The sequence below is a fragment of the Xenopus tropicalis genome, chromosome 2 (genome assembly GCF_000004195.4).
Source record: "Xenopus tropicalis strain Nigerian chromosome 2, UCB_Xtro_10.0, whole genome shotgun sequence".
NCBI classification, from domain to species: domain Eukaryota; kingdom Metazoa; phylum Chordata; class Amphibia; order Anura; family Pipidae; genus Xenopus; species Xenopus tropicalis.
The window spans coordinates 104,942,575-104,968,287 of NC_030678.2; the positions used below are offsets into that span (position 1 = coordinate 104,942,575).

The following is a 25,713-nucleotide window of genomic DNA, read 5'->3' on the forward strand; positions in this document are numbered from 1 at the left end:
CACTATCCCTTCAGGATGCATCCAGGATCCTGAATGGCACTAGCAGCTATTGTGCCTTTATCTGTCACATGCATACATATAGAAGATACATGCCTACAAAACTAAATAAACTATACAAGAGGTTAAAAAGAAACATGTTCATATATGTTCTTGCCTTAGATACCTTGGCAATGCCTGTATTAGTTTTTCAATTTATTATTTTCAGAGCTGGTGTGGATATTATAACACAGATATACGAATCATGCCTGAATTCTACTCTTGAGTTTTGTATGTCTAACTGTAAGACAGTTAAAGGGATTTTGACATGATTCTTATAGTGTACTTTTAATTTCTAAATTACACTGTTTACATAGCAAATAATTCACTCTACCATTTAAAATGTTATTCTTGAACCAACAAATGTATTTTTTAGTAATATTGGTGCCTGATTCTGAACTTTCAGAAAGAGCCAGCGCTACACATTAGAATTTAGCCTATTGTTTCTCCTTCTCAATGTAACTGGAGGGGTCCCAAGCTGGATTTGTTACTATTGAGTTCTATTCTGATATGTACTGGGAGCTGCTACCTTCCCATTGTTCTGAGAGAGGGAAAGCAAGTTCATTATGAGAGGCTGAAGTCTGGCTCCTTTGGTCACACAGAGCATTTTTAATCAGGCGTATAAGTGGATCCACTCTTATCAGCATCTCCCTGTAGCTGCACTGACAATCACAGCCTGCATGCAGCTACTCAGAATGGAGTGGAAGCAGTGAATTGCCCTAAAACGTGAAAGCAGGCATTTTTGGCCGCTCTACTCTATGTAGCTGCACTCTGGTGGAAGCTGTCATTGTTATTGCAGCTACAGGGAAATGATGAGTGTTGCAGATCCACTTCTTTCCACGTGACTGAAACCCACAGGCAGAGATCAGCATGTAGGAAATTGAGGATGTACAGCAAATGGATACACATGTATAACAGTTTTAAGTACTTTGTGCCTCCTTAACCTTACTTAAAGATGGCAAATATTTACCATTTTGAAAGTTGTACATGACAATTGTTTTGCATCTGTTTTTAGAAAGTATCAGAAGAATTAACACTAGATGCCTTATTGGAATTGAATGAATTAAAAGTAAAAGAAACCATGAAGAAATGTGGAGCCAACACAGAAGAATGCTCCAGACTTAATGGAGCTCTAACCTGCTTAAAGAAATTAGCACGTTCAGGTAAGAATTTCTCTCCCAACCTGTACCATTACAACAATAATAAAACAGGACATGACCCACCCAAAAGGGAATACTCCCTTCTGTAGAAAGCATTTCTGAGTACATAAGGCAACCCTGTGTAGGTCTCAATAAGCTGACAGACCAGGCCAGTATAACTGAATTTAAAGGTACAACACACACCCATTTTCATCAAGAATTCTATGAAAAGGCTTGTGCTAATCTTACTTATATAATCTTTTACATCTGACACTAAACTAGAATATGAAGCCAGTTCCACTTTAATACTTCCTGTCACATCCTGATCCTACAGCACTTCAAAGGAGCTGATAAAACTAATTACCAGTCCATGGAAAAGCCCTCTGATAATGAGCTGCTCAAAGGCTGCTGCTTAGAGAAGGGGGGTGTTAGTTTAAATGTAGATCTATCTATCATCTATCTATCTGGTTTCCCAACATGATTTCTGCTACATAACACCAAGATTTAATATCCTGGGGATGGTTTTGATATTTTCAAGGCCACAGCCTAAATTCCTGCCTGCTACCTCCTAAATATTGGCAGCCCTAGCCCAAGCGTTTATATATACCTGTAGAACGTGTTTCTTAAATGGGACATAAAAAAGGGTAAAATACAACTTTTAGCAAACTAGACTTTACAGAACAACCAGCTGAGTACATTTGCAACATTTGGAGCAATACAAATCATTTATTTCTGCCTTAAAGCAGACTTTGGATGCTGTGAATAAGCAAGAAAACTATTGTGAAGTAAAATTTTAAAAATATACACTCCCTAGTGATATCAGATTGTGGCTCATTCAGCTATCCATCAAAGACATTAGATTAGAATAGTGCTGTACAACTTTTGTGGTACCGAGGGCCAAAAAAACACTCCCCTTTTTAAACCACACCAATTTTATCACAGGAACTTTTAAGGCAATACCCCCATTAATGGTGGTAGCACACCAAAAAAATCGAATGATTGGTGCTCACCCACCACTCATATGTGAAAAAAGTTGATTGTCATATTAAAGCATACACTTATACTCTTAAATCTATAAGGCTTCTCCTCCTTCCCTGTGGGTAGCGCCTTAACCCCCACCTTTGTGTAAGCTTTAAAAGGTATCCGTTCTGAGATTAACTGGTCCCTGAATTATTCACACCTTAGATTCAAGCTGTGAACCCCTGCATTGTTCACAGTTGTGAGCCCCTGCATTTTTCACACCTGTAAGACCCTGCATTTCACAGACTGAATAGGGCAGGCAGAGTTTGACACACACAGGTAGCATAGGGCAGACAGAGTAGGGAAGGAAACAGGGAAGCTTAGGGTCTGAGGTGTGAACAATGCAGGGTTTTACAGCTTGAATCTGAGGTGTGAATAATGCAGGGGGCAAGTTAATCTCAGTACTGATGCTTTTTAAGATTATACAAATGTAAGCATTCACAGCAGCCAGATTTTAATGAGGCCACACAAGGAGGGGGGCTGCAGGCCACCAGTTGGACAAGTAGCTTGGCAAGAAGATGAGATTGACAAGATTACATCTTGTCAGCCCTAAGATTTGCAACTGACTATTGACAGTAACATAGAATTTCATAATTTACTTCTAGATTAAAGAAATGTTCTTTATTTTGCGCATACAAAATATTTTCCAAACTGATTTTCTTTTTTCCTTTTTTTTTTTTACAGGGGGGGACATGAAAGATACATTATGGAATCCACCAGAGATGAGGAAAGAAAGCTCTTCCCAAGTTCCGTCTGATATTTCCTCTCCCGTTGGAGCAGCATGGACTCTTAACTCTCAGCCTCCGAAGACCAACAGCCACCAGCCTCGCTCCATTTCCGTTTCTGCCATCCCTTTCTCAGAATCCTCAAGCCAAGGACCTTATATTTATGCAGAGAACTTGCAGGACCCTTTCTCCTCCTCAACACCTATCAGTAGGTTAACACTTAGGACTCCCCATGGATTTACAATCACCCCTCCTACCACCCCACAGTTAAAGAGGGCCATAAAATTAAAGCCCCCTCGGACACCACCCCCTCCAGGCCGCAAAGTGTTTCAGCAATTACTTCCCAACTTTTCAACGCTCAAAAGAAGCAAGTCTCATGAATCTCAGCTTGGCAACAGAATAGATGAAGTTCCTTCTCTTAAGTAAGTTTTTATTCAGGTATATATCTTTTGAATTTACAGAGGATTGCTTAATCATCAGATAAGTAGTCTGCCATCTTCCCTTTAATTCAAAGGGAATATTGAAAAGCTCCCAGTGTTGCATTGACCTAAAAATATTTGTTAAAACCAAATACAGCTTTTTGCACAATTCTTCTAGAATATGTGCTGGTATCATAATGCCTTTCTTGGCCATTTCTGTGCAGAGGTATCATCACTGATGTCTTCATCTTTCTATTGTGGAATATGTTAGCATTTTATAAATTCTTGTTTAATAATACTTTCCATTTGATGTTGGTATCATTACAGTGAGTTGTGCAGCTTAATATCTTTGACTAGACAGAACTGAAACATAAATTCAATACATTCTGGGTGGTTCTTCCTTTTTGTTTTTTGTTGTTTACCCTTGGCCTTCTTTAAAGGGAAACGAAAGGTAAAGTCACTTGGGGGTGCCAAAATGTTAGGCACCCCCAAGTGACTTTAACCGCTTACCTCGTACCCCGGGCTGGTGCCCCTGTTGGGAGAAAACAGCACCAGCCCGGGGCACCTGGAGCGCAGCGCTTCCGTGTTCTGGCTTCCTCTTCCTGAATGCCAGCAGTGGGCGCATGCGCAGTAGAGTGAAAAGCCGACTTTAATGTTTAAGTTCGGCTTTTCACTCTACTGCGCATGCGCGCGCAGCGAAACAAGAGGAAGGAAGCGCCGGCAGCTACCCCGGGCTGGTGCTGTTCCCTCCTCACAGGGGCACCAGCCCGGGGTAAAAGGTAGGTGGTCAAAGTCACTTGGGGGTGCCTAACATTTTGGCACCCCCAAGTGACTTTGACTTTCTTTTCCCTTTAAGAGAGGGATGAGTTGGGATATGGATCTGTACAATGTATTGATCATTGAAGAGATTGGATGCAAAAGACAAGGTTCATCATATTCCCTTTAGATGTTTACTGGAAAACACACTTTTACTTAGAGGCTTTTACTTTTATGGTTTTTCTATAATTGTCAGCTATATGAGAGTCCGCCAGCTCCATGCTGTCTTATGTAATAGCCGCTTCTGATTATGGCTTTTGGGCCAGAATTCCCTCTCAGGAAGTTATCTGCACTATCCAATGAATCTTTTTTTGGGAGCTGTTTCTACCACTGTTGCCCTGGCACAAGTAATATAACAACAGTGTTGCAATGGGCATAAGTAGAGCTTGAATTGAAGAATAAATATAAGCACTGCAAAATGCACAGTCACGGAGCAAAATGCACCAAACAGATGCAATGTTACATTTTCTTTCCACTTGCAAAACAGTTAAGCCATAAATGTATGCAGCATTTCAAAGATAAGGGTTAAAGGATCAGTAACATCAAAAAATTAAAGTGTTTTAAAGTAATTAAAATATAATGTGCTGTTGCTCTGCAAAAAACTGGTATTTTTGCTACAAAAAAGCTACTATATAAATAAGCTGCTGTGTAGCCATGGGGGCAGCCATTCAAGCTGAAAAAAAGGAGAAAAGGCACAGGTTACATAGCAGATAACTAGTAGATAAGCCCCATATAATGGGGGTTTATCTGTTATCTGCTAAGTAACCTGTGCCTTTTCTCCTTTGAATGGCTGCCCCCATGGCTTAACAGCAGCTAACTTAAATAAACTATAGTAGTCTTTCTGAGGCAAACACACCAGTTGTAGCAATGCAGGGCAACAGTACATTATATTGTTATTACTTTTATACACTTTCATTTTTTGGTGTTACTGTTCCTTTAAGTGCAGCACCAGTGTGAGCTTGCTTTGCACCTGCCACTGATACAGACACAAATTGGAATTTTGGGCTAGAAGTTTTACCCATTAGAACTCCTGTAGTTGCTTCTTCTCAAGTGGTAAATGAGTTTGCTCTTGTATGAATGCATTCCAAAAGGATATGGCTTATGCAGTATCAGTGGCACACAGAACAGTATGAAATTGGTAGAGGATAGGTTAGAATTACTACCATATATGAATTTATTCATTCAGGTTGCCTTTTTTATTGTCAAAGTTGTTGTATAATGAACCCAAGGTATAAAATAATTTTAACCCAACAACTGAGAAGTTATGTAAGTCTCCTGAAATAGGGATACCCAAACTGTGGCCATGCAACTTTTATTTGCATCTTTTTACCAAGTGTTGGCAGTTGGGAGTGTTGCAAATCATTTATAGTTTTAAACAGAATAGCCCTGAATCCGGGATTGTCCTGCTGCAGCCAGATAGACTGAAGATAACTCCTTTTCTTTTCTCTTTTTTTGACAATACAAAAAAAGGCAACCAATAATGTTTGGGTTTTTTTTTTTTTATTTGTTTTTAAATTTTTCCTTGGTTTTGTATTTCATTAAAAAATTTACATACACTGTGCTATTTCCATGAAACACACCAAAAGTTCCACAGTAATTAAAAGACTGCAGGAAACCAAGCTTAAGTGAATATCACCAGCCTGTTCAGCTGTCAGCGCTGGTAACTGTGGTTTAGTTTTCCGAGAGTTGACACATGGGGATTTCCAGGAGTTTCAGTGATTAGTCACAAGCTTGACTCGAAGTGCATTGTTTAACCTCGTCACACTTTCTGCAGAATTCAAAATCAATAATTACTGAGTATCATCTGTGTGTGTGTACATGAGTATACAGTATATAGATATATGTGTGTATATTTTGTATATGTGTGTGTATATATAATGCAAGATATAGCTGTACTTGCATCTCAACAAAGAAAAGCCTGGGTGCATATCATGAATAGGTAATATGCAGACATAACAATAAGGCACTCACAGGACTTCAAAAAGTTGAGAAAAATAGTGAGCAAATTTGGTTTATAAGTAAAATTTTTGCACTGTTTTTCACAAATTTGGAATCCTATAAGTGCCTTATTGTTATGTATGTATATATGTATATGTGTATCTATGTAAATATGTACCTGCACTTGTCTTCAAATAATCTGTCACGGTGCACAGTCAAAAATGCATATGTTTGGTAAGGACCAGCACTATCTTGCATTAGATTCAAACATAACAAATATATATACCAAACATATATTTATATAAAATACATATATACATACATCAACAGGATTCACAAATAGGGGGAGATTTACTAATCCACGAATGGTCCAAAGGTGTCCGAATGCGTTTTTTTCGTCACTGACCACAGCCGCTAAAAAAAACAAAAAACAAACTCTTTCTCTGTGAAACTACAATTTTATTAGGCCCTTTTTTATTCATGTTCCTGTCTGTCTTTCAAACCACTGCCTGGTTGTTAGGTTAAGTTGGACTCAAATTCCAAAATAATTAAAAAAAAAAAAAAAAACCCTCAAATAAAAAAATGAAGACCAATTGAAAATTTCCAAACATTCCACATAAACAATCCTATAGTAATGTAGCATTATCCTTTATTTAGACATAGCCAATATAGTTACATGGTGCTTTTTAAAAGGCTGTTCATTCACATCAGCCCCTAACCCAGGGAGGAACATACAGACTCCTTGCAGGTAAGGCCTGGGTCAGTCCATGTAATATTCCTGTTGCTTTCACACACACTCTAGGGGCAAGAGACAGTTGACCTACCTGTATATTTTGGAGTCTTATAGGATATTGGGCTACATGTTTGAAACCCTTGCAGATACTGCCCTTGTTGGAATCAAACTCATACTGAAAGACAGTAGTGCTGTCCATTTTGTTCACAATCAAACGTTTAATTCAGAAGTTCTCACCCCTGCTCTGTAGTCTATTTTCTCGGCTCCCTTTAGCTAATAACAATGACAGAGATGATTATACTGTAACAGTTACTTGGCAACTGGTCCAGGAGTGATCAGAACTGCAAACTAACTCAAATATCTAATTTCACCCTAACTGGATCACCCAAGTTGAGGGTCTATGGTTTTTTTTATGATTTTTCATTTTTGTAATGCAATTTGCTGTTTCAGAGTGCACATGATTACTAATCTTAGTAAGCAACAAAAAAAACCCCAAAAAACTCATTTGTAACCAGTTCAGGAAACTCACAGTCGCTTCCTGTTTGTACTGTTTAACTCCTTTTATGTATGCATACTTTGTTGTCCAGCAATGCAACTGGCAATTTCACAGAAAGGAAATGTACTAATGAAGCAGCAATACCCAATCAGCAGTCCTCTTCTGCACAGCCCCTATGCTATCAGACACATAAGGAAGCTTGTATCTGCGGTCTGTACAGATATTATGAATTTACATAAAGGCAGATAGTTCTGATTTCCACATTTTGTAAAAAAATTATAACAAGTACTCCGTAATTGAGTGGACAACCTTCAATGCTGTACACGCATTACAAATGCTTTTCAAAAAACTGCACAGTAGAAATGTGGATAATGCATGACTCCTGTGTAGATATTTATGATGTAAGAAATTTGTATTCATTTTTTATGCTTCCTGTTACCAAAATGTACATTATAATCTTGCCATTTTCTTATACAACCATTTTATTCATTTCTTAGCCATTTGTCCATTTTCTGTTAGTACTATTTTATGTTATATCTTATATGTTATTGCTATGATCAGTTACATGTCAAATTTATTGCATTTGGTACATGTCACAGAACAACAATATCGAGATTAAAAACATATCTTAACCCATAAATTACAGTTCATTTTAATTTCTTACTAAATAATAATTTTTGTTTTTTTATTCTGTTTTTGCAGGTTCGGTAAGCTGCTGATTTGGGCTTTTGTGAAGGACAAGTTTGTATTGAAGAAAATAGATTCAGTTAACATATTGCAAAGTTGTACAAATATGTTAATAATTTCACTATTATAGCAAATTAATTCTTGCTAGTGGAAAGCCTCATAAACTGTTTGCTAAATACCATGTATTTCATTAATTGTATGAGATTTCCTTACATATTATTTGGCATTTTATACTTTATGGTTATAAAGCTTATTACCTTTATATATTCTATATATTTTTAAACTGTTCTGATTTAAAATATCTTAGCTGACACATTTCTCATCTATATCTAAAAACTTGTGACACAGTTAGAAGGTCCTTACAGAGCAATGGCTTATGGGACATTTTTATAATGGGTACCATTATTCACTTACCAACACTAGGAAGTGTTGCAAGTAGCTTTGAACTGATTACACCCCAAACACACACACATGCATGGCTTTGGGTGCTGGGAGACATGTTTGGGCTGCCCAGTGCAAGTAACTACCATGACAGCACCCCATGAACCATAGACCTGAAGTGACATTTTAACAAAAACACGGCATTTAGAAATCATGAGGAAATATAATCTATTCCCAGGTGATCTTGGTTAGAACCCCCATTTTATGTTTTTCAGGGGATCAGAAAAAAATGGTGTAAAATACAGGAAAATGTAATATCTGGGAAATGTATTATGTGTTACAAAAATGCAGGAAAAAATTAGCAGATGTAATATTAAAGTTTCACTATATTTAGTTTAATGTCTTTTATACACAGAAACCATGAATTACCTCTGTGATATATAGGTTAATAATGATAATGCATGATGCACTGAAACTTGTCAATAGTAAGAAAAATATAACCCTAAATATGACATGTATTAGAGCAGTCAGTCTTAGGCCTTGTGTCTTTATATGTTTATATGATCAGCATATGCCTTGTCAAATATTAGTATTCTTATAATTTTAATAACAGGTATATATATAATATATATATAATGCTTTCAATTGCTAAAATGCAATGCCTGCAGCAAAACTTCCTGCAGCATAAAGCAGTATTCTCACACTGCAGGGTATTGCACAGAGCAAATTGAATTTGCACAGGAACTGACATATAACTCTGGAAATGGGGGACTGGGACTTCTTTTTCTAATAAGTTGTTTAACAGCAATTTTTTCTATGCTCATCACAGCCCTTTCTGTTGGGACCATAATAAAATATGACGGTTTGTTAACTAGTGCTGTCCCAACAGGTAAAGAAACTTTTTTGTTTTCCCTTTATCCTAGATCTCCCTCAAGGGTCCCCACAGATGGTACGGCGAGATATTGGGCTTTCAGTTACACACAGGTAAGATGCATATTCTGATTTAATGATTTTTAGCAACAGATTCTAGAAATAAATGTGCAAAATATACACGTATATTAAATATAAGCCAAATTAGTAACATTCGTTTCTATAGTATTTAATGATTAAAATCTATTTAATATTTATTTCTGGATAACTATTCTTTTTATACTGAAATATTCCTACCCGTGAGAGGCAGTAACACATGCCCTGACATGTGAAAAGTGGCACATACTTTGCACAGTCTGGGGACAAACAGCAAAATGAATATTCCCCTTAGCATAAGAACAAACCTGTGAACAAAGCTCTACCCTAGTTAAAATCTCTGTCCTGGATTGCAAGCTGCTGTTACACCAGTGGCCAAGACTGACTTGAATAGAAGTTGGAAAATAATAGAAAGGACAGTTGCCTGGTCTTTAGTTTTTTTAACAGCTGATGAAATAAAACTTGGCTTACAATGGCCTTTGGCTGACATCAGGTGCTGAGAGTTCTGTCTGAATCTCATTTTGATTTATAGCTGCTGTCCCCCTACTATTCCCACCTACTCCTGCTGCAGCACTCTGGACATTAGCCCATATTTGCACCATCTAAAGATATATCTGCCAACCACAGAGTAACTTAGCATTCCTAGACTACAGTATAATACTGTAAAGTTACAGTTACAAAACTGTAACTAATGTGGTACATTAAATATAGCAGCTTATTTTAGTCATACGCCTATCCATTTTTACAGCCAGAGGGCTGCTGTAAGGTGCCATAGACAGCCATTGTTTATTGGGCTTGTGGGGGGTTCTTTGGGCCTGTACTTAAATCGCCATGGCCTATTTTAAATCTCAGTCTGGGCCTGTCTCTCATATAACTTAAGAACCACATTGCAGTTACAGGCCCTCTAAAAGTACCTACAGACAGGTTTTGCCTGCTACTTCCAGTATTGTACCATGATAAAGTTTAGACAGTGGGGCTGCAGTTTGGTCTACCCTTGCTCAATCTATATTGTCTAGGAATGCTAAGTTACTATGCAGTATATACAGGTTTACCAAGAAGCTTACTGTTTATGGTAGGAGCTTGGCAGGAATGACTGTCAAAGCTCAAAGCAGAACTGTCCTTGAGGGAGGGACATGGTAAATTTGCCAAAAACTGTGTAGACAAATAGCTGAATATAAGTGGCCAAGAATTTAAAAAGTTTGTCTATGTTCTTATTACGTTAACCTTTTTCAGATTCTCTACAAAATCCTGGCTTTCTCAGATGTGTCATGTCTGTCAGAAAAGTATGATGTTTGGGGTCAAATGCAAACACTGCAAGTGAGTGCAAACTGGATATGTTTAATTTTTCTAGTAGAATCTGATTGGTTTTTAAGGTGTCTTCCACTAGGTAAGTAAATAGACTTTCACTGCAGAAATGTTATGGCCCAATTAAAACCAGATAATTTTAATCTTGCTTGTCTCTACTGTGGGGTCCAGGACTGTACTAGTTTTTTACCTTATCTAAAAATATAACTGTTTACATAAAACCAAGGCCACTCACCTGGTGGCTTACTATCCAGGAACTGTTGTTATGGTGGCTACCTCTTATTTTGGTGACATCTATGACCAGATTTTAAAACTAAGAGCCTGCCACAAGCATTGGTTTGAAGGATGATGCAGGCAACACTGAAAGTACTAGGAGCGCAGAGGTCAGTGGTTTTGACTTAATTAAAAGTAGCCTGCCATATGTGGGGAATAGTATAGCAACCTAGTTCTTTAATTCATACACGGCAGTTGTTCTTTAGTGGCTTGGGATCCCTTTAAAGGCAACCATACTTTATTTTCTTTGTTAATATATTGTGTGAAAGTATTAATTGTGAATTGGTAACTATTTCCATCTTACTTCTTTACCTAGCTTCTATGAAGGTGTTAGAGGTCTGCTTACTGTTGTAGTCTAGACCTAGCTGCCATTATCTCTTCAGCTGACTGGCTACAGTCTTCCTTATCACATCCCATAGCTCTCCTATTGTGTAAAACTGCCATAGCAAGAGGTTAAAGGGGTAATGGACTAGCAACCCTTTAAGAGTAGTCATTTGGGGCATTGCCATACAAAAGACCTTGAACTGAATTATTCCTAGCAGGGCCAAGTTTTCATATAATCTGTACAGAAAGGAGCCTAAAAATTATAATAATACAATTCTAGGGAAAATTTAAGGGTAAAACCCAAACATTCTCTGGGGAAACTCAATGTTGTTAAATAGTTAAACTCTTCAAAACCTGTAAAAAGCTTCCTAAAACGTAGCATATACCTTACTGATCTGGCCTGTTCTGAGGTTGGTAACTTTTTGCACGCTACAAATATTGTTGCTATTATGAAGCTCAGAAACTGAACAATGTTCTAGCGTTGTACAGCAAAACCAGTCAATGGTCACCATATGGTGAAACAGCAGAGTTTTCATGTATCAGTAACTTGAGGCAGGTGCTGACCAACTAATAGATATTAATGGGGGGCTTGAACCAAAATCTCCTTTTATAAAAGCAAGTTGCTTATAGACCCTTGGCTAGCTAATGTAAATTGAGAGAGTTAGGGGTCACTTTCAGAATAAGACGAAGGATGGTTCTCTGTGTATAAAACTCATATGAAATGCTCACGTTTGTGGACTGTCTGGAGATACAGTTTTGATAAACACTGTAGAGGCAGTGTAGTGGTGCAAGTTCTACAGCTCTGGCTAATGCTTCCACTGTGTAGAACGTGATATCTGATCACTTGCTTTTTCCAGCATGTGATACATGATGGCCTTTACTTGCAGCAGTAAGTAATCTGCTCTTGCAATCAGCAGACATATCGTTACCTGAGATAACATTGCAACACAAGATTTTTTTCTTTCCACTATATAAAGTGATTCACTCACAGATCTGTGTGACATCACATGCAGGCATTTTATGCATAGATATACAGTTATCACAGATACTGAAAGTTGACTACCGCAAGTGACTTTCCAGTAATGGTATAATTTAACAGAAGGTGTGTATAGTTCCAGTCTAAACAGCTTTTTTAATCACTTCTTTCTATTTTTTAAGGTTAAAATGTCACAATAAATGCACAAAAGATGCTCCTTCATGTAGAATATCATTCCTTCCAAGTAAGTTTCACATGACAAATATCCTTCTGTATCTGTATTTTGGAATAAAGATAAAGGACACAATACTTTTTCACCACATGCTTACATTATCCATCAATCAGTGCTGGGTAAGTGGCGCCCAAGGCACCCCCGCCAATATTTCCTCTAATACCTTCTTGGCTATGTGCACAAAAAAATGGTGTGCTCAGGTCAGAATCCATGCTAAGTTTTGGTGTCCACCAAAATTTGTTGTGTGTGCAGAACACAGCTTAGAGGTAACACTGTCCCACTGTGCTTCCAGCCACAATGAAGTGAAGGGCAGGGTAGGGAATTTCTGAGGTGCTTTTGAATTCTTCTTTTCCAGCTTAGATATGCCTGTAAGAAACCTCTCTTGTGCCTTGTGCCTTAAAGGAGAGTTAAAACTTAATAACGATTCATAATATCCTGTATATATAGAATATAAATACAAGGCATTTTAGTGATTATTTCAGCTTCTGTAATAGGCAAACCCTAAGGTTATGTTTTCAACAACTGCCCAGGACACCCTGAGCATGTGCAGTGTCACTGACATTCCTAACAAAATCCAAGATGGGAAGCTCTTGTGTGCAACTTAAAAGGCCTGGAACATTTCTGTTTTATAGATGCTAAAACTTAAGGCTGGTACAGTAAGTTCAATATATAAAATAAGAAAATACTAGTTAACTTTGTTATAATATTTTCTCCTTTAAACTGTATATAAATGGTAAAATTGTCTTGTCTTTGCTTGCAGTAGCCAAAATAAGGAGGACAGAGTCAGTTCCTTCTGACATAAATAATCAGGTAGACAGACCAGCAGAGCCTCATTTTGGAACCCTTCCCAAAGCACTAACTAAGAAGGTAGGCCTTGTTCTGCAGCTTCAGGACTGTTACAGTTATCTATGGTTACAGATAAATTAATACAAAACAGAAGGTGCATTCCATGCCAAAAACAGTACTCGGTTTCTACTGTATTACTAGTAATCAATTCCATTTGAAGGAGCAGTCAGAGGGATCCATTTAAACACTTAAATCAGCGTTTCAGTCCTCTCTGGGATCTTTGTTGAGACTTTAAACAATATATATATATATACATATAAGTGTAGGGCTCAAGGTGCACTATGCATTCAAAGCTGCTCTTTGTGACCCCCTTGTAAATGATGTGTAGGATGCCCATGTGCCATACAGTCCATGGTTAACAGTCAGGTGTAACATTTTGTGCCCCACTCTGGAGATGTAATAATGCATTGTGTTTAAAAAAAAAAACCCTGTTGCTTTGCCACTCGCCCCCATTTATAAATTTACCCTCCAGTTTGCTGTCTTTTGCTCTGTTTTTCTCACTCACAAAATCCCACAGGTATGTACAGTGCAGAGCTGCTTTCTAGTGGGTAGAGAAGTGCTGGTGTGGTTTGCATTACTGCAATCTATGTATAAACCCAAAATGTCTTACTCTCTTTCTGCCTTCTGATATGATTACTTTTTATTTGGGTTTTATAGTGGGTCAAAGTGTGGGTAAAGAGGCTCTCTCTAATTATTTCATTTTTTTTAAGGAACATTCTCCAGCAATAAACCACCTTGATTCAAGCAGCAACCCATCTTCTACCACTTCCTCCACACCTTCTTCTCCAGCACCCTTCCAGTCTTCAAACCCCTCCAGTGCTATAACACCCCCAAACCCTTCCCCAATAGGCCCGAGGGACAGTCGCTTTAATTTCCCAGGTAACACTTCAGTTTACGATGTTTACGTGAATGTTAAACAACTTCCATTGTTTAATTTGCAATTTTTGGATCCTCTGTGTCTCAAAAAGAGCAGTGCCTTACATAAAGCTGTGGGTTTATCCACCCCTTTTACCTTTTTTGGCTCTAATGCCTGAATGACTAGAAATAAAAGTTAAACTATATATTTTTATCATTGTGCTTGGATTTAATGCTATCAAAATATTACTATGATATTAGGAATTCCTCTAAAAAAATGTGATTCAGTAGCGGCAGATCCCAGTTATAACTGGAGCCAGAACTCATTAAGGGCTTTTAATATAGCAACACTGTCTTCAACTTTTTGGCTTTTGTGTAATGCACTTCTCTTCATCTTTGCATGCTGCATGCTTGATAATTGCATTTACATCTAAATCCACACAGCTTTAGTCAAATATGGTGTTCGTTCCAAGAATCCCTAAGCTTAGACTTCAACTTTCCTTTTTCTGAAGTAGTTACAAACATATACAAGTAATTCTTTCTTTAATGTGGGGATTTTTTTATACAAGCTACCTCCAATTTTAGGATTGATTCACCACAGGTTTATTTTAGAAGTACTATGAATCAAATAGACTAGCAATGTTTATGGCCATTTACGCTATCTACTTAGTTCCCAGCAACATATGTGGGTAGCAGAAATTCCATCCAGTTTGATGAAATTATTTTAGAGAACTGTCATATGCCATAACATGTTTGTGAATTTAATTTTGTTGCTCAAAACTAGAAATTATCTTATTTTTTTATGAAAATTGTTGTATTGTAGCCAATGTACTGTTTCTGCCTGGTGTGTATATACCATATCCTCTCCCAAGTGTGAATAAAGCTAAAATACTAAGACCCACAGTCAACTCTATAAACTTTGTATTGTTTAATACATAGCATTATCCTCCTTGAAAACTTGCTTGTGTGTATTGTTAGAATCAGGGATGTCTAATCAGAGGCCCATGGTAAGCTTATTCAATCATTTAATTTCGAGGTCGCCCACCTGTTGGTGGGAATATTGGGAGAAGATCCTTTCCGACCTCACCAAGCTAGCAGATCTTACCATGTATGGCCACCTTAAGATGCACTGGATGCAACTCTTTTGGCTGGATTTTGTGGAAGAGACCTCAGTTTTTCACAGATGTGCTCCTACATGGCATTTTAATGACCCACTTCTTGCACAACATCTCTATAGGTTTCTATTTTAGCATCATTATTCAAATATAATTTTGCCAATAATTAGAATACTACCTGAAAGTATTTGGACAGCTTCAGCTTGGATCAGTGTGAAACGGCAGTCAAGAACTTTATGCCTGCTGTGAAATAGAGATATAGAGCCCTAGAAATGTAGGGGTTAAGAGAATTATGCCCCAAAGCAGCATTCCAAAGAGAAAATAGAACTGTGGAGTCAGTTAGACAGCTGTCTGATGGCTGTGCACATCCCTGCCTCCCTGTCACAAACAGCTCATATGGAATATGCTTGCACAATATTACCAAAAATTTAAAGGCATAAATTGTATTCCATGGATTTGCCTCCCGTTTTGGATGAGGTCACTGCATTGCAAAAATTCCTCTATAGTCCAGTAATGGTATCTTTTGTTAGCGTGTGGTAAGCAGGCAGATTCCACTTGAGCAGAGTAATAGGAAACATTTAACCAGTGCTTTCCCAGTAAAACAACATTATTGCAGCACTAGAACAGGATTGTTTGTAACATTTATTGTTTTAGTACAGTATGAATATTTAGCACTGGTAGTACTTTTTTTTTTTTTAAAAAGTATTTTGTTTTATTTTTGTACTCATACAATACTATTTGGCTGAGACACCAGTCATTTATCAATGTAACTGATAACTGAACGAAGAAAATATATTTTGCTGAATATTGGTAATTTCAATTTTACTGTGAATCCTTGGATTCAGTGCTTGTTCACAGCCAGTGATAAAAAAAACCTATTTAGCACCGAACCAGTAATTTGGAGCTGTGCACCTACAATATACAGTGCCAGATGCCCACCACAAAGCCTTAGCCTGTAGACCCATTTTCCACACTATTTTTTCCTCAGTAACTTCTTTATTCTGCTAGTTTCTTTTATATCCGTTATCATTCTATCTACTTCTTTTTTGTTCTGACTCCTTAACTTTTTACCTCAAATGACTTTCGTTATATATGAAATTTCTACAACACTAGAAAAAAAGCAAACATTAAACTTTGCACATATTTTTTCACGTTTTCCGTCTTACTGTATCTACTGCGCATGCACAAACCACTGGGGCATTATCAAAGAATTAAGTTATTGCTTACCACAGTGAAATACCTCTACTCCTGTTTGGTTCTATGGGATTTTCAAGACCTATTTATCAATGCGTGAAAGTGAGAATTCAACCTTTGATAAATATGCCTCTGAAATTCCCATAGAAATGAAAATAGAATAGCAGAATTTCACTGTGACAAGCTCTAATTTCACTCTGTTAAATTTGCCCCATTTTCTCTAGAATGATTTGGGGGGATACAAGCACTTACCTTCCACCTTGTAACCTGTTGGGGACCTAATACTTGACCCAGTTGGGTGGGGATCCTGACTGTTTCAACGTTAATGAAAAAAAGCTAAAACGTATAATTTTGGTTTGAAGTTGAGTTATTAATTAATAATACAGCTGTACACACCCAGCGAATTCTTAATCTCTCCTTAGGAAAGCTATGCAGGCCACTATAGATATAAGGGTGAAGACACACGGAGCTACTCGTAGTAGCTACTTGTTTTGGCTACTAAAATAGACAATGCTGATCATTTACTGATAACTGTCTCTACGTGTGTATTACCAGAGGCAATTCTTAGTATTGTCTATGGTAGGGTATTTTATGGCGTTAAGAAACTGTGAAAAAGACCTTTACACCAATTTGTCAGTTTATATGCCTGTGTATGGAGCCCCCTGATGGGCCTCTGTGATCAATATTTCTCCAAAAATCAGCCAGGTGTAGATTGGGCAGGTTTTTATTTTCCCGTCGATATCTGCCTGAATATTGGGCAAGTGTAGATTGGGCAGGTTTTAATTTTCTTGTTAGATCAGGGTCCTCAGTCTACCAGCTCCTATACCCACTCAGTCCTTGACTTGGCCCAATGAGCTATCTGTTGAGGTTCTAGAAAAAGTTACATTTGCAAAGTACGAGATTTTGCTGTTGCTATTCAATGGATTTTACAGACCTATACTGTAGAGAAAATGCTGATAAGACATAAAGCCCACTCTGAATTCTACGAATAACTGACCTATGGCATTTTCAGTTCCCCCAAAATGTGCTTTGTTGTTTGGTCAGACTTAGAACTAGAACTACTTCTATTTATATTTATTTTCCTCTTACAAGAAGCCACAGCTGTTTTTTTTCAGGCCTACAGTGCAGAGATAGGCGCCTTTATGTGGCAGCTGGTAGTGATCTGATTAGTCTGTATTCACTGGGGAGCTTTTCCCTGCAGACTACACAGGAGAACACCTTTATTGACTTGAGCTGTGTTCAGACAGCATGTGGCCTGGACTTTCAATGAATGCATTCGGGGCAGACTTCAGCAGGTGTCCTGGTGCTCTCTAACTGGTTGTTTTTCTCATTCTGCCTGGGTGGTTGCTGTCATCTTTTATTAAAAGCTGCCTACTACATTCAGCATAGACAACAGTTTATCTTCCCAGGTGAGTTCTCTGCTATAATCCTCCTAACCATCGTTTTTCTGCTAACCTTCTGGCTTTCTGTCATTACCTGTAGCCTTTTATCAGGAATTATTGCATACAAAAAGGCCTAGGAATGTTGTAGTGCAGGTCATGCTGTAAGAAATATGTGCATCCCAGTTTTGCAGTGCCGAAATACAGTACAAACCATTTGTATGTTATGTCTTTAAAGGGACTTATTATTCTTCTTTCAATAAATAGGGCTTCTGCTGAACATATTTTTGCCTTTTGTTTTACATAAGCAATATCATGGTTATTCTTTGCGCTAAAACAGAAATTAAAACCACTTACATTTTCTTCTTTTGGTTCTGCTGAGTCACTGTTTGCAGAGGAGTATGTAGTAAAGCCAATTACCAGTCCACGTATAAGCCCTCTATATAATTATATATATATATACTTTGAAAAAGGCTGTGGAGACAGCCAAAACGTCAATTTAATGTTTTGAACAATAAATTAACTTTTCTTTACATTAAGTCCTGTGAGTGCGGTATCCATCTTGTGATATATATATATAGCCTAACAAAGCCAACATAGCCTAACAAAAGCTGCAGCTTAGGTAAAGAACAGGTTTGTTTATAGAGAGTTCGTCTGCATTTAAACAAATTTCGCTGTTTGCAAGGGGAGGGCAAGGTCAGGGAAAAACAAAACAAAAAAATTCTGTTACTGGTTTTAATAGCAAAATATGAATGTTTTTACTTGAAATGATAGCTATGATATATTTTCAATGAGCTGTGGTTGCTCAAACATGACACATGACACACAAAAAAGCAAGTGTTAGGCTAATGCCAGATGTGTCTCAGCATTTGTATAAAACGTAGGTTGATAAACAGCTGTTCAATGCTTGTATGTCTGCACTCATAGGCACTGCACTGTCCTGTGTGCACATACGGAGTGGATTTCTTAAAAAAAAAAAAAAAAGCAAGAGTATGAATTTTTGCTCTAAATATTTCTCCGTGTTCACACAGGCCAACGCAGTGCTTGTCAGTGCAGACAGAGGAGTGAGCAGAGTAGAGTGAATCGGCCTACCTTTATACACAACCTATAAGACTTCTACGTCTGGCATTAGCTCTATCCCTATTATATATTGATAATATACTTGATAACCTACACTGACCAAAATTAAAGGAAAAAAACAGCCAATGTTTGTTGAATCACTTATTATGCAGAAAGGTGCAAAGTCACCTCATTGAGTCTGCTTGATTATCTATAATGGACATATCTGCCACATGAACACCTGTGCCTAGCTACAAAGTCACGGGGGCCACGGTGATTCACTAAACAACGTTTTCTGTTCACATGTATCAAAATACTGTTAGTTAATTAAAATACTTAGTTTTTCTTTAGGCAATAAGAATTCTTTTAACTTGTATGATGCAATTACATGCAATTGTCTTTATGAAGGGGCATAAGAGATTCAATTCAAGGATATAAAACTTTTCTCCTGGTTCAGTTTGTTTTTTCCCTTAGACTTCAATAGAGTTTTCATGTGATAAACCATGAGATAAGTTTTTTAAATTAAATTGAATCTCCTCCATGAGTTTTCATGTGAAAACTCCTTTTCTCACCAAACTAAATCTGGCCCAAAACATCAGGTTTGTATTGTATTTTCATGTTGCAGTAATCTTGGTTAACCACTTGATGGTGCTAACAGCACAAACTCGAACAATGACCATGCAATTCCACTAATGTGCTGTTCTCCACCCAAAAATTGTTCTTTATATAATGAAAGAAAATGTAATTGAAAACAAGCTTCAAATATACGTTAATTAAACATTTCAATGATTTTAAAGTTTTTGTAAGTGCAATTGATATAAGTATTTTGTATATTCAAAAGCAGCAGACAGATAACTACTTTCCATAACAATTACAGTATATTTGGTGGAGATAACTTTTAATTTGAGGACAGAGAAATTCCTATATTTAACAGATGCTATTAATACAAGATATGTATTGTATATTATGTATTGATTGCATGTCTTTTTTATTTATTATTGTAGAAGTATCTGTCACTGCCCAAGCATCGCATGTTTCTGAGACTTCAGAGAACTCCAGGTAATGTGCTAACTGCTGTTGAATTCAGATGATTCTTTTCATTTCCTTACATTTGTTAGAGATTGCCCCTTCAGTCATGTATATGCCATATGGCGGATCCAGTGGAGACATTTTTAACATTAGATCAGAAGCAAGTCTACTTGATTGCATGTTTTTTTCTGCAATCATATACAAAAGTGTATATGTTTATTATTCTACATTTTCAGAGTACATTCATATACAACTGAATTGCTGTTTTAATAATTATATCCAAAAGCAATACTTTTATCATTTAAAAACTGTAATGTTTTGAAGCATCTGTACCAACATTAATTATAATGTGTGTCCCTTGCATCCATTGATGGACAGTGTCCCTGTATCTAAATGTGCTTCTGATACCTTGTATCACTCCTCAAATCAAGTAAGAAAATTAGATAAGTCTGTGTGAAAAGTTCAAAGCCGATCCCTGCCAAAGTTGATGGACTTCCCACAAATCCTTTTAGTTCAAAACAAACAAGAAAAACTTCAGCGCCATTGGCTAAGGGATAGAAACAGCAAAAAAAATATATGTAGTGTAATATTTTCTCCTTTTGTGGTCCAATATATCAGTACCACTGCAGATAAGGGATTTGTATATCGTTCCTGGAGTTTTTTGGTTTTAAAGATTTGATCTCTTTTCTACTGATCACATGTATAATTATATATTGGACCACAAAGTGTGTATTGTTAAGAGAAAATACTACACTGTATAGATTTTTTTGCTGTTTCTATCCCTTTGTCAACTCCTCAAATCAAAGCTGCCTTCTACACCCAGCAGAAATAATTGGCTTCCTACAAACGTAAAATTGATCTGATTTGGCATTCTACCTTTGGCAACAGCAAAACATTCACCTATTCTAACTACATATGTGTTTTGAGATATTATTCTGTATTATTCCTAGTGCTGAGGCTGAAATGGAAACTGATGTGGCAGAAGAGCAAGAAGCTGAGGTAAAGTGGCTCATCATGTACAGTCATGGAATGGGAGCATACAATAAATGTCATTATAAGGTGCTCCGTACCTAATAAATGTATTGGGATGTTAGGAGCCAAATGTAGCATTATTTGAAATCATATCTAAATTTTGTATGATAGTAGAAGGTATATTGCTTTAAAATAAGAAATAGTTTCTTGTGTAGGGAAATCTCAAGGGGCTCTACAAGGCTTCATGTTGTCTGCACTCAGGAGACTTCTCGTAATGATTAGGTATCACATCCCTTGCCACCATTCCTGTGTTGCCAGATTTCCAGCCTACCAGAAGCACATCTCAAGAGAGAGGTTGTTTTTATCCCTCCTAGAAACATTACTGCCAGTGCACATGCAACAGTTGTATCAAATAGGAACAAAATGGCACACGGTCATTCAGAAAATGCCATTGTGACTGCAGTATATATATATATATATATATATATATATATATATATATATAGATCATAATATATGATGCTAGGTGCCTTTCACTTGAAAGAGAACCCCCTTCCCCCCATGCAGTGGCAGCCGTAGTGTAAACTGATTTATCAGACATTTTTAAATATAATGGATGAGGTACAGTTCTGTAAGTAGGGTATATGCAACAATACCCATGTATTTAAAAAAAACTATTATTACCTAAGATCACTGCCTGAATATTCAAATGCAACTGAATATGGACCTAATTATTATATATTTACTACAGGTGGAAGAGCAGGATGCCAATAAATCTGAGCCAGAGTATGACGATGATGAGCTTGATGAGCTTCCTAACTCCAGATACACAAGTGGAACTTTCAGGGGAATGATCATCCGCAAGGCGAGCCAGACCAGTGTATACCTGCAAGAGTGGGATATTCCCTTTGAGCAGATAGAACTTGGGGAGCTCATTGGCCAAGGCAGATGGGGAAAGGTGTTTAGAGGCAAGTGGCACGGTGAGGTAGCCATACGTTTATTGGAGATAGATGGAAATAATCAAGATCACTTAAAACTCTTCAAAAAGGAGGTGATGAACTACAGACAGACGCGGCATGAGAATGTAGTTCTGTTTATGGGAGCATGCATGCATCCTCCTCACTTGGCCATCATCACCAGGTCAGTGGTGTTTCTTTTCTGGTTGTAAGCCATATATTTATTGAATGTAAAAATATATTGGATAAAATATCAGTTTAATAAAAAACTGTACAAAAAATATAAATTCCTGATGAGGGTTTCCTGATAAAGGTTTTATGTAATTATTTTATTTATGTTTATTATTATGAACTCTGAAGGCATTGGATTATTCACAAAGTTAAGACTGTGTGTCTTACCATTAGCAGCCTCACTAAAGCAGATCAACTGGCTTCACCCTGCAAGTGCTAAATGCTGGTATTAATCCACTTTCTCTATACCGTGCAAACTTAGGGCACTGGCACATGGAAGATTCCCTGTGGTTTGCTGCCTGCAAAATTTCCAGCTCAGCAGGTTTGCGGCAGAACTCTCAGAATTGAGCCTCTATTCGCATGAATGATAATTGCCTGGACCTGCAAGGTGCACAAGGTGAATCAGGCAGTTATAACGCGGAATCACTTGATGATGTGGTTCTAAACAATAACTGGCTGACCACCAAGTGCACCAAATGCAGGTCCAGATGATTACTATTCAAATGAATGGAAGGGCAATTCAGAGCATTTTGTCTTCTGCTCATTGAAACAGAAACGGCACCGAGATTCTTCTCGTTAGACCAGCTATTTTGGACTTTTATAGTTAAACCCATTTAGAGGTTCAGCCTTTGGCGAGGGCCCCCACCAGAAAATACTGGTACAGGTATAGGATCCATTATCCAGAATGCTCGGGACCAGGGGTATTCCGGATAAGGGGTCTTTCCATAATTTGGATCTCCATATTTTAAGTCTACTAAAAAATCAATAAAACATTAATGAACCCCAATAGGATTGTTTTGCTTAAATAAGGGTTATTTATATCTTAGAAAAAAGGCAGGCACTCCAGGATTTCAGTGAAAAAAAGGCAGTTAACTGTTCACGAAAGAGTGAAGTAAAATCACAAAAAGATTATTGTTCTAACACATAGTACATTAAGCCTTACGCGTTTCGTACCTCACGGTACTTTCAGCCTATGACTAAGTACCGTGAGGTACGAAACACGTAAGGCTTAAAGGAGAAGGAAAGTCTAAGTCACTTGGGGGTGCCAAAATGTTAGGCACCCCCAAGTGACTTAAATCGCTTAGCTTTTACCCCGGGCTGGTGCCCCTGTACGGAGGGAACAGCACCAGCCCGGGCTAGCACTTCCTTCTTCCTTCTCTGTGCACGCATGCGCAGTAGAGTGAAAAGCCGAACTTTCAACAGAGAAGTCGGCGTTTCACTCTACTGCGCATGCGCCTGTCCCGGACAATAAGCAGCAGCGCGAATAGGGAAGAAGGAAGCGCTCGCTACAGGTACCCCGGGCTGGTGCTGTTTTCTCCTAACAGGGGCACCAGCCCGGGGTACAAGGTAAGCGATTTAAGTCACTTGGGGGTGCCTAACATTTTGCCACCCCCAAGTGACTTAGACTTTCCTTGTCCTTTAATGTACTATGTGTTAGAACAGGGGTGGGCAAACTACGGCCCGTGGGCCACATCCGGCCCCTTTGCCTTTTTAATCCGGCCCGCCGACGACACCAAGTCTCATCACGCGAGACTTGGTGTCATTGGCGCGCCGGAATTAAAGAGAGAAGGGGGCCCGGTCCGGCCCGGGGGTGAGTAAATGTGGCCCGTGAGCCAAAAAGTTTGCCCACCCCTGTGTTAGAACAATAAGCTTTTTGTGATTTTACTTCACTCTTTCGTGAACAACTGCCTTTTTTTCACTGAAATCCTGGAGTGCCTGCCTTTTTTCTACGTTTGTGATATATCCATGATGGCTCCCTTAAGCTGAAGGTCTGGGGCATGAGCACCTGGGCCCATCTATACTACGGGTGAGATCCTGACTAAATTATTTACTTATGAGCATATGTTTTTCTCTATTTTATTTATATCTTAGCTGGGATCAATTACAAGGTACTGTTTTATTACTACAGAGAAAAAGGAAATCAGTTTTAAAATTCTGAATTATTTGATTAAAATGGAGTCTATGGGAGACAGGCTTTCCGTAATTCGGAGCTTTCTGGATAACGGGTTTCCGGATAAGGGATCCCATACCTGTATATTGGTTATTCAGTCATAGTTCCAAGAATATCTTGGTAGCAAATAAGTTTTCACCTCAAATGTCACCCTAACTAATGCTGAAGCTGGTTTTAAGTGTATTTAGAAGAGCATGTATTTCACTTTGAATGGATATTTAGTAGGTGGTATAATTTGACATAAATCTGTGTATGCAAATTATTATTTTCTTTTAGCTTTTGCAAAGGGAGGACACTTTATTCATTTGTGAGAGACCCCAAAACATCCCTGGATATCAACAAAACAAGACAGATTGCTCAAGAAATTATCAAGGTACAAAGACACATTCTAAATCTGGCAAAATGTATAGTTTACCCTCTGCCCCTTTACTTGCTTTTTATTGCATATTCTTTATCAGTTTTAATTTACAAAACTCACAGAGCTCCTCTCCACCAAATGTTTTAAAGTAATAGCTTGCTAAATTTTATTGTGCCTTATAAATATTTTTAATTTTATTTGCCCTCTCAACACCATAACTCCTACTAAACCCACATGCCCTGTATATATATTTTGTTGGAAAAGAGAAAGTTTACAGATGCTATATCAAATTTAAGTTTTTTTTCCCTCAGTGGCTATTAAAGGGGTTGTTAACCTTTTGAGTTAACTTTTAGTATGATGTAGTGACAGTTTGCAATTGGTCTTTATTTTTTATAATTGTTTTTTCAATTATTTTACTTTACTTTTTGTTTAGACATTTTCAAGTTTGGAATTTGCTAGGATCCAAAATTCAATAACAAACAGGGAGACATTTGAATGAGAGACTGGAATATAAAGAGGAGAGGGTCTAAATAGAAAGATAACTAATAAAAAGTAACTAACAATAAAATTGTAGTTGTTGTGAGTTCTTTTGGCTTCTGGGGTCAGTGACCCCCATTTGAAAGCTGAAAAGAGTCAGAAGAAGAAGGCAAATAATTATAAAAAAATAAATAATAGACCAATAAAAAAGTTGCTTAGAATTGGCCATTTTATAACATACAAAAAGTTATCGTAAAGGTGAACCAATCTTTTAAAGTTAGTTGTCCTTCCTATGCACCCAGTCATTTTACAATGAATAGCATTAATTTTGAATGGTTACCACCTTCCCCCAGGATTTAGCTAATTGCATATCACGAGTTCGAATCCCGAATGGGATAAATTCGGATTGGATACGAAAATTTCTGAAGATCGCAAATATCACAAAAATGCTTATGAAAAAATCGCATTAGTCACGATAATATTGTATTGGCGATCCGAAAGTCACGAAAATTTTCATACCGAACTATTGTAACCAGCGGGAAAACCTTTCCAATTTTTTCAAGCAAGCATACGAAAATGTCACACAATCGTACAAAAAAGTCGCGCAAGCGACGAAAAATTCGGCGAAAATACGCTCTGAGCGTTCATGTCTTAGTAAATCTGCCCCATGGTGTTTCAAATTGCACAGAAAAATAATTACTTTTTAAAATTGCTTTCTATTGCTTTTTTGTATGTCAAAATGAATTACATTTTAAAAAGTAAATGTCAGAAAAACTGTAAAAAACAGAGAATATAGAAAAATTGACAAAAGGTCATCATTTGTGG

General features: G+C 37.5%; 1 protein-coding gene across 4 annotated transcripts in view; it reads left to right on the plus strand.

Annotated features, from left to right (window-relative positions):
* The window catches only part of ksr1 (kinase suppressor of ras 1), a 102,233-nt gene that overhangs the window by 61,861 nt on the left and 14,659 nt on the right, over positions 1-25,713 (plus strand). For 3 of the 4 annotated variants that reach the window (XM_031895788.1, XM_031895789.1, XM_018091131.2), the window contains 13 exons: positions 1,052-1,199; positions 2,880-3,342; positions 8,025-8,029; positions 9,314-9,374; positions 10,590-10,673; positions 12,417-12,478; positions 13,227-13,333; positions 14,023-14,191; positions 17,844-17,885; positions 19,919-19,973; positions 20,894-20,942; positions 21,667-22,055; positions 24,330-24,426. In XM_031895788.1, the coding sequence (XP_031751648.1) occupies positions 1,052-1,199; positions 2,880-3,342; positions 8,025-8,029; positions 9,314-9,374; positions 10,590-10,673; positions 12,417-12,478; positions 13,227-13,333; positions 14,023-14,191; positions 17,844-17,885; positions 19,919-19,973; positions 20,894-20,942; positions 21,667-22,055; positions 24,330-24,426 (1,731 nt within the window). 4 annotated transcript variants of the gene reach the window in all.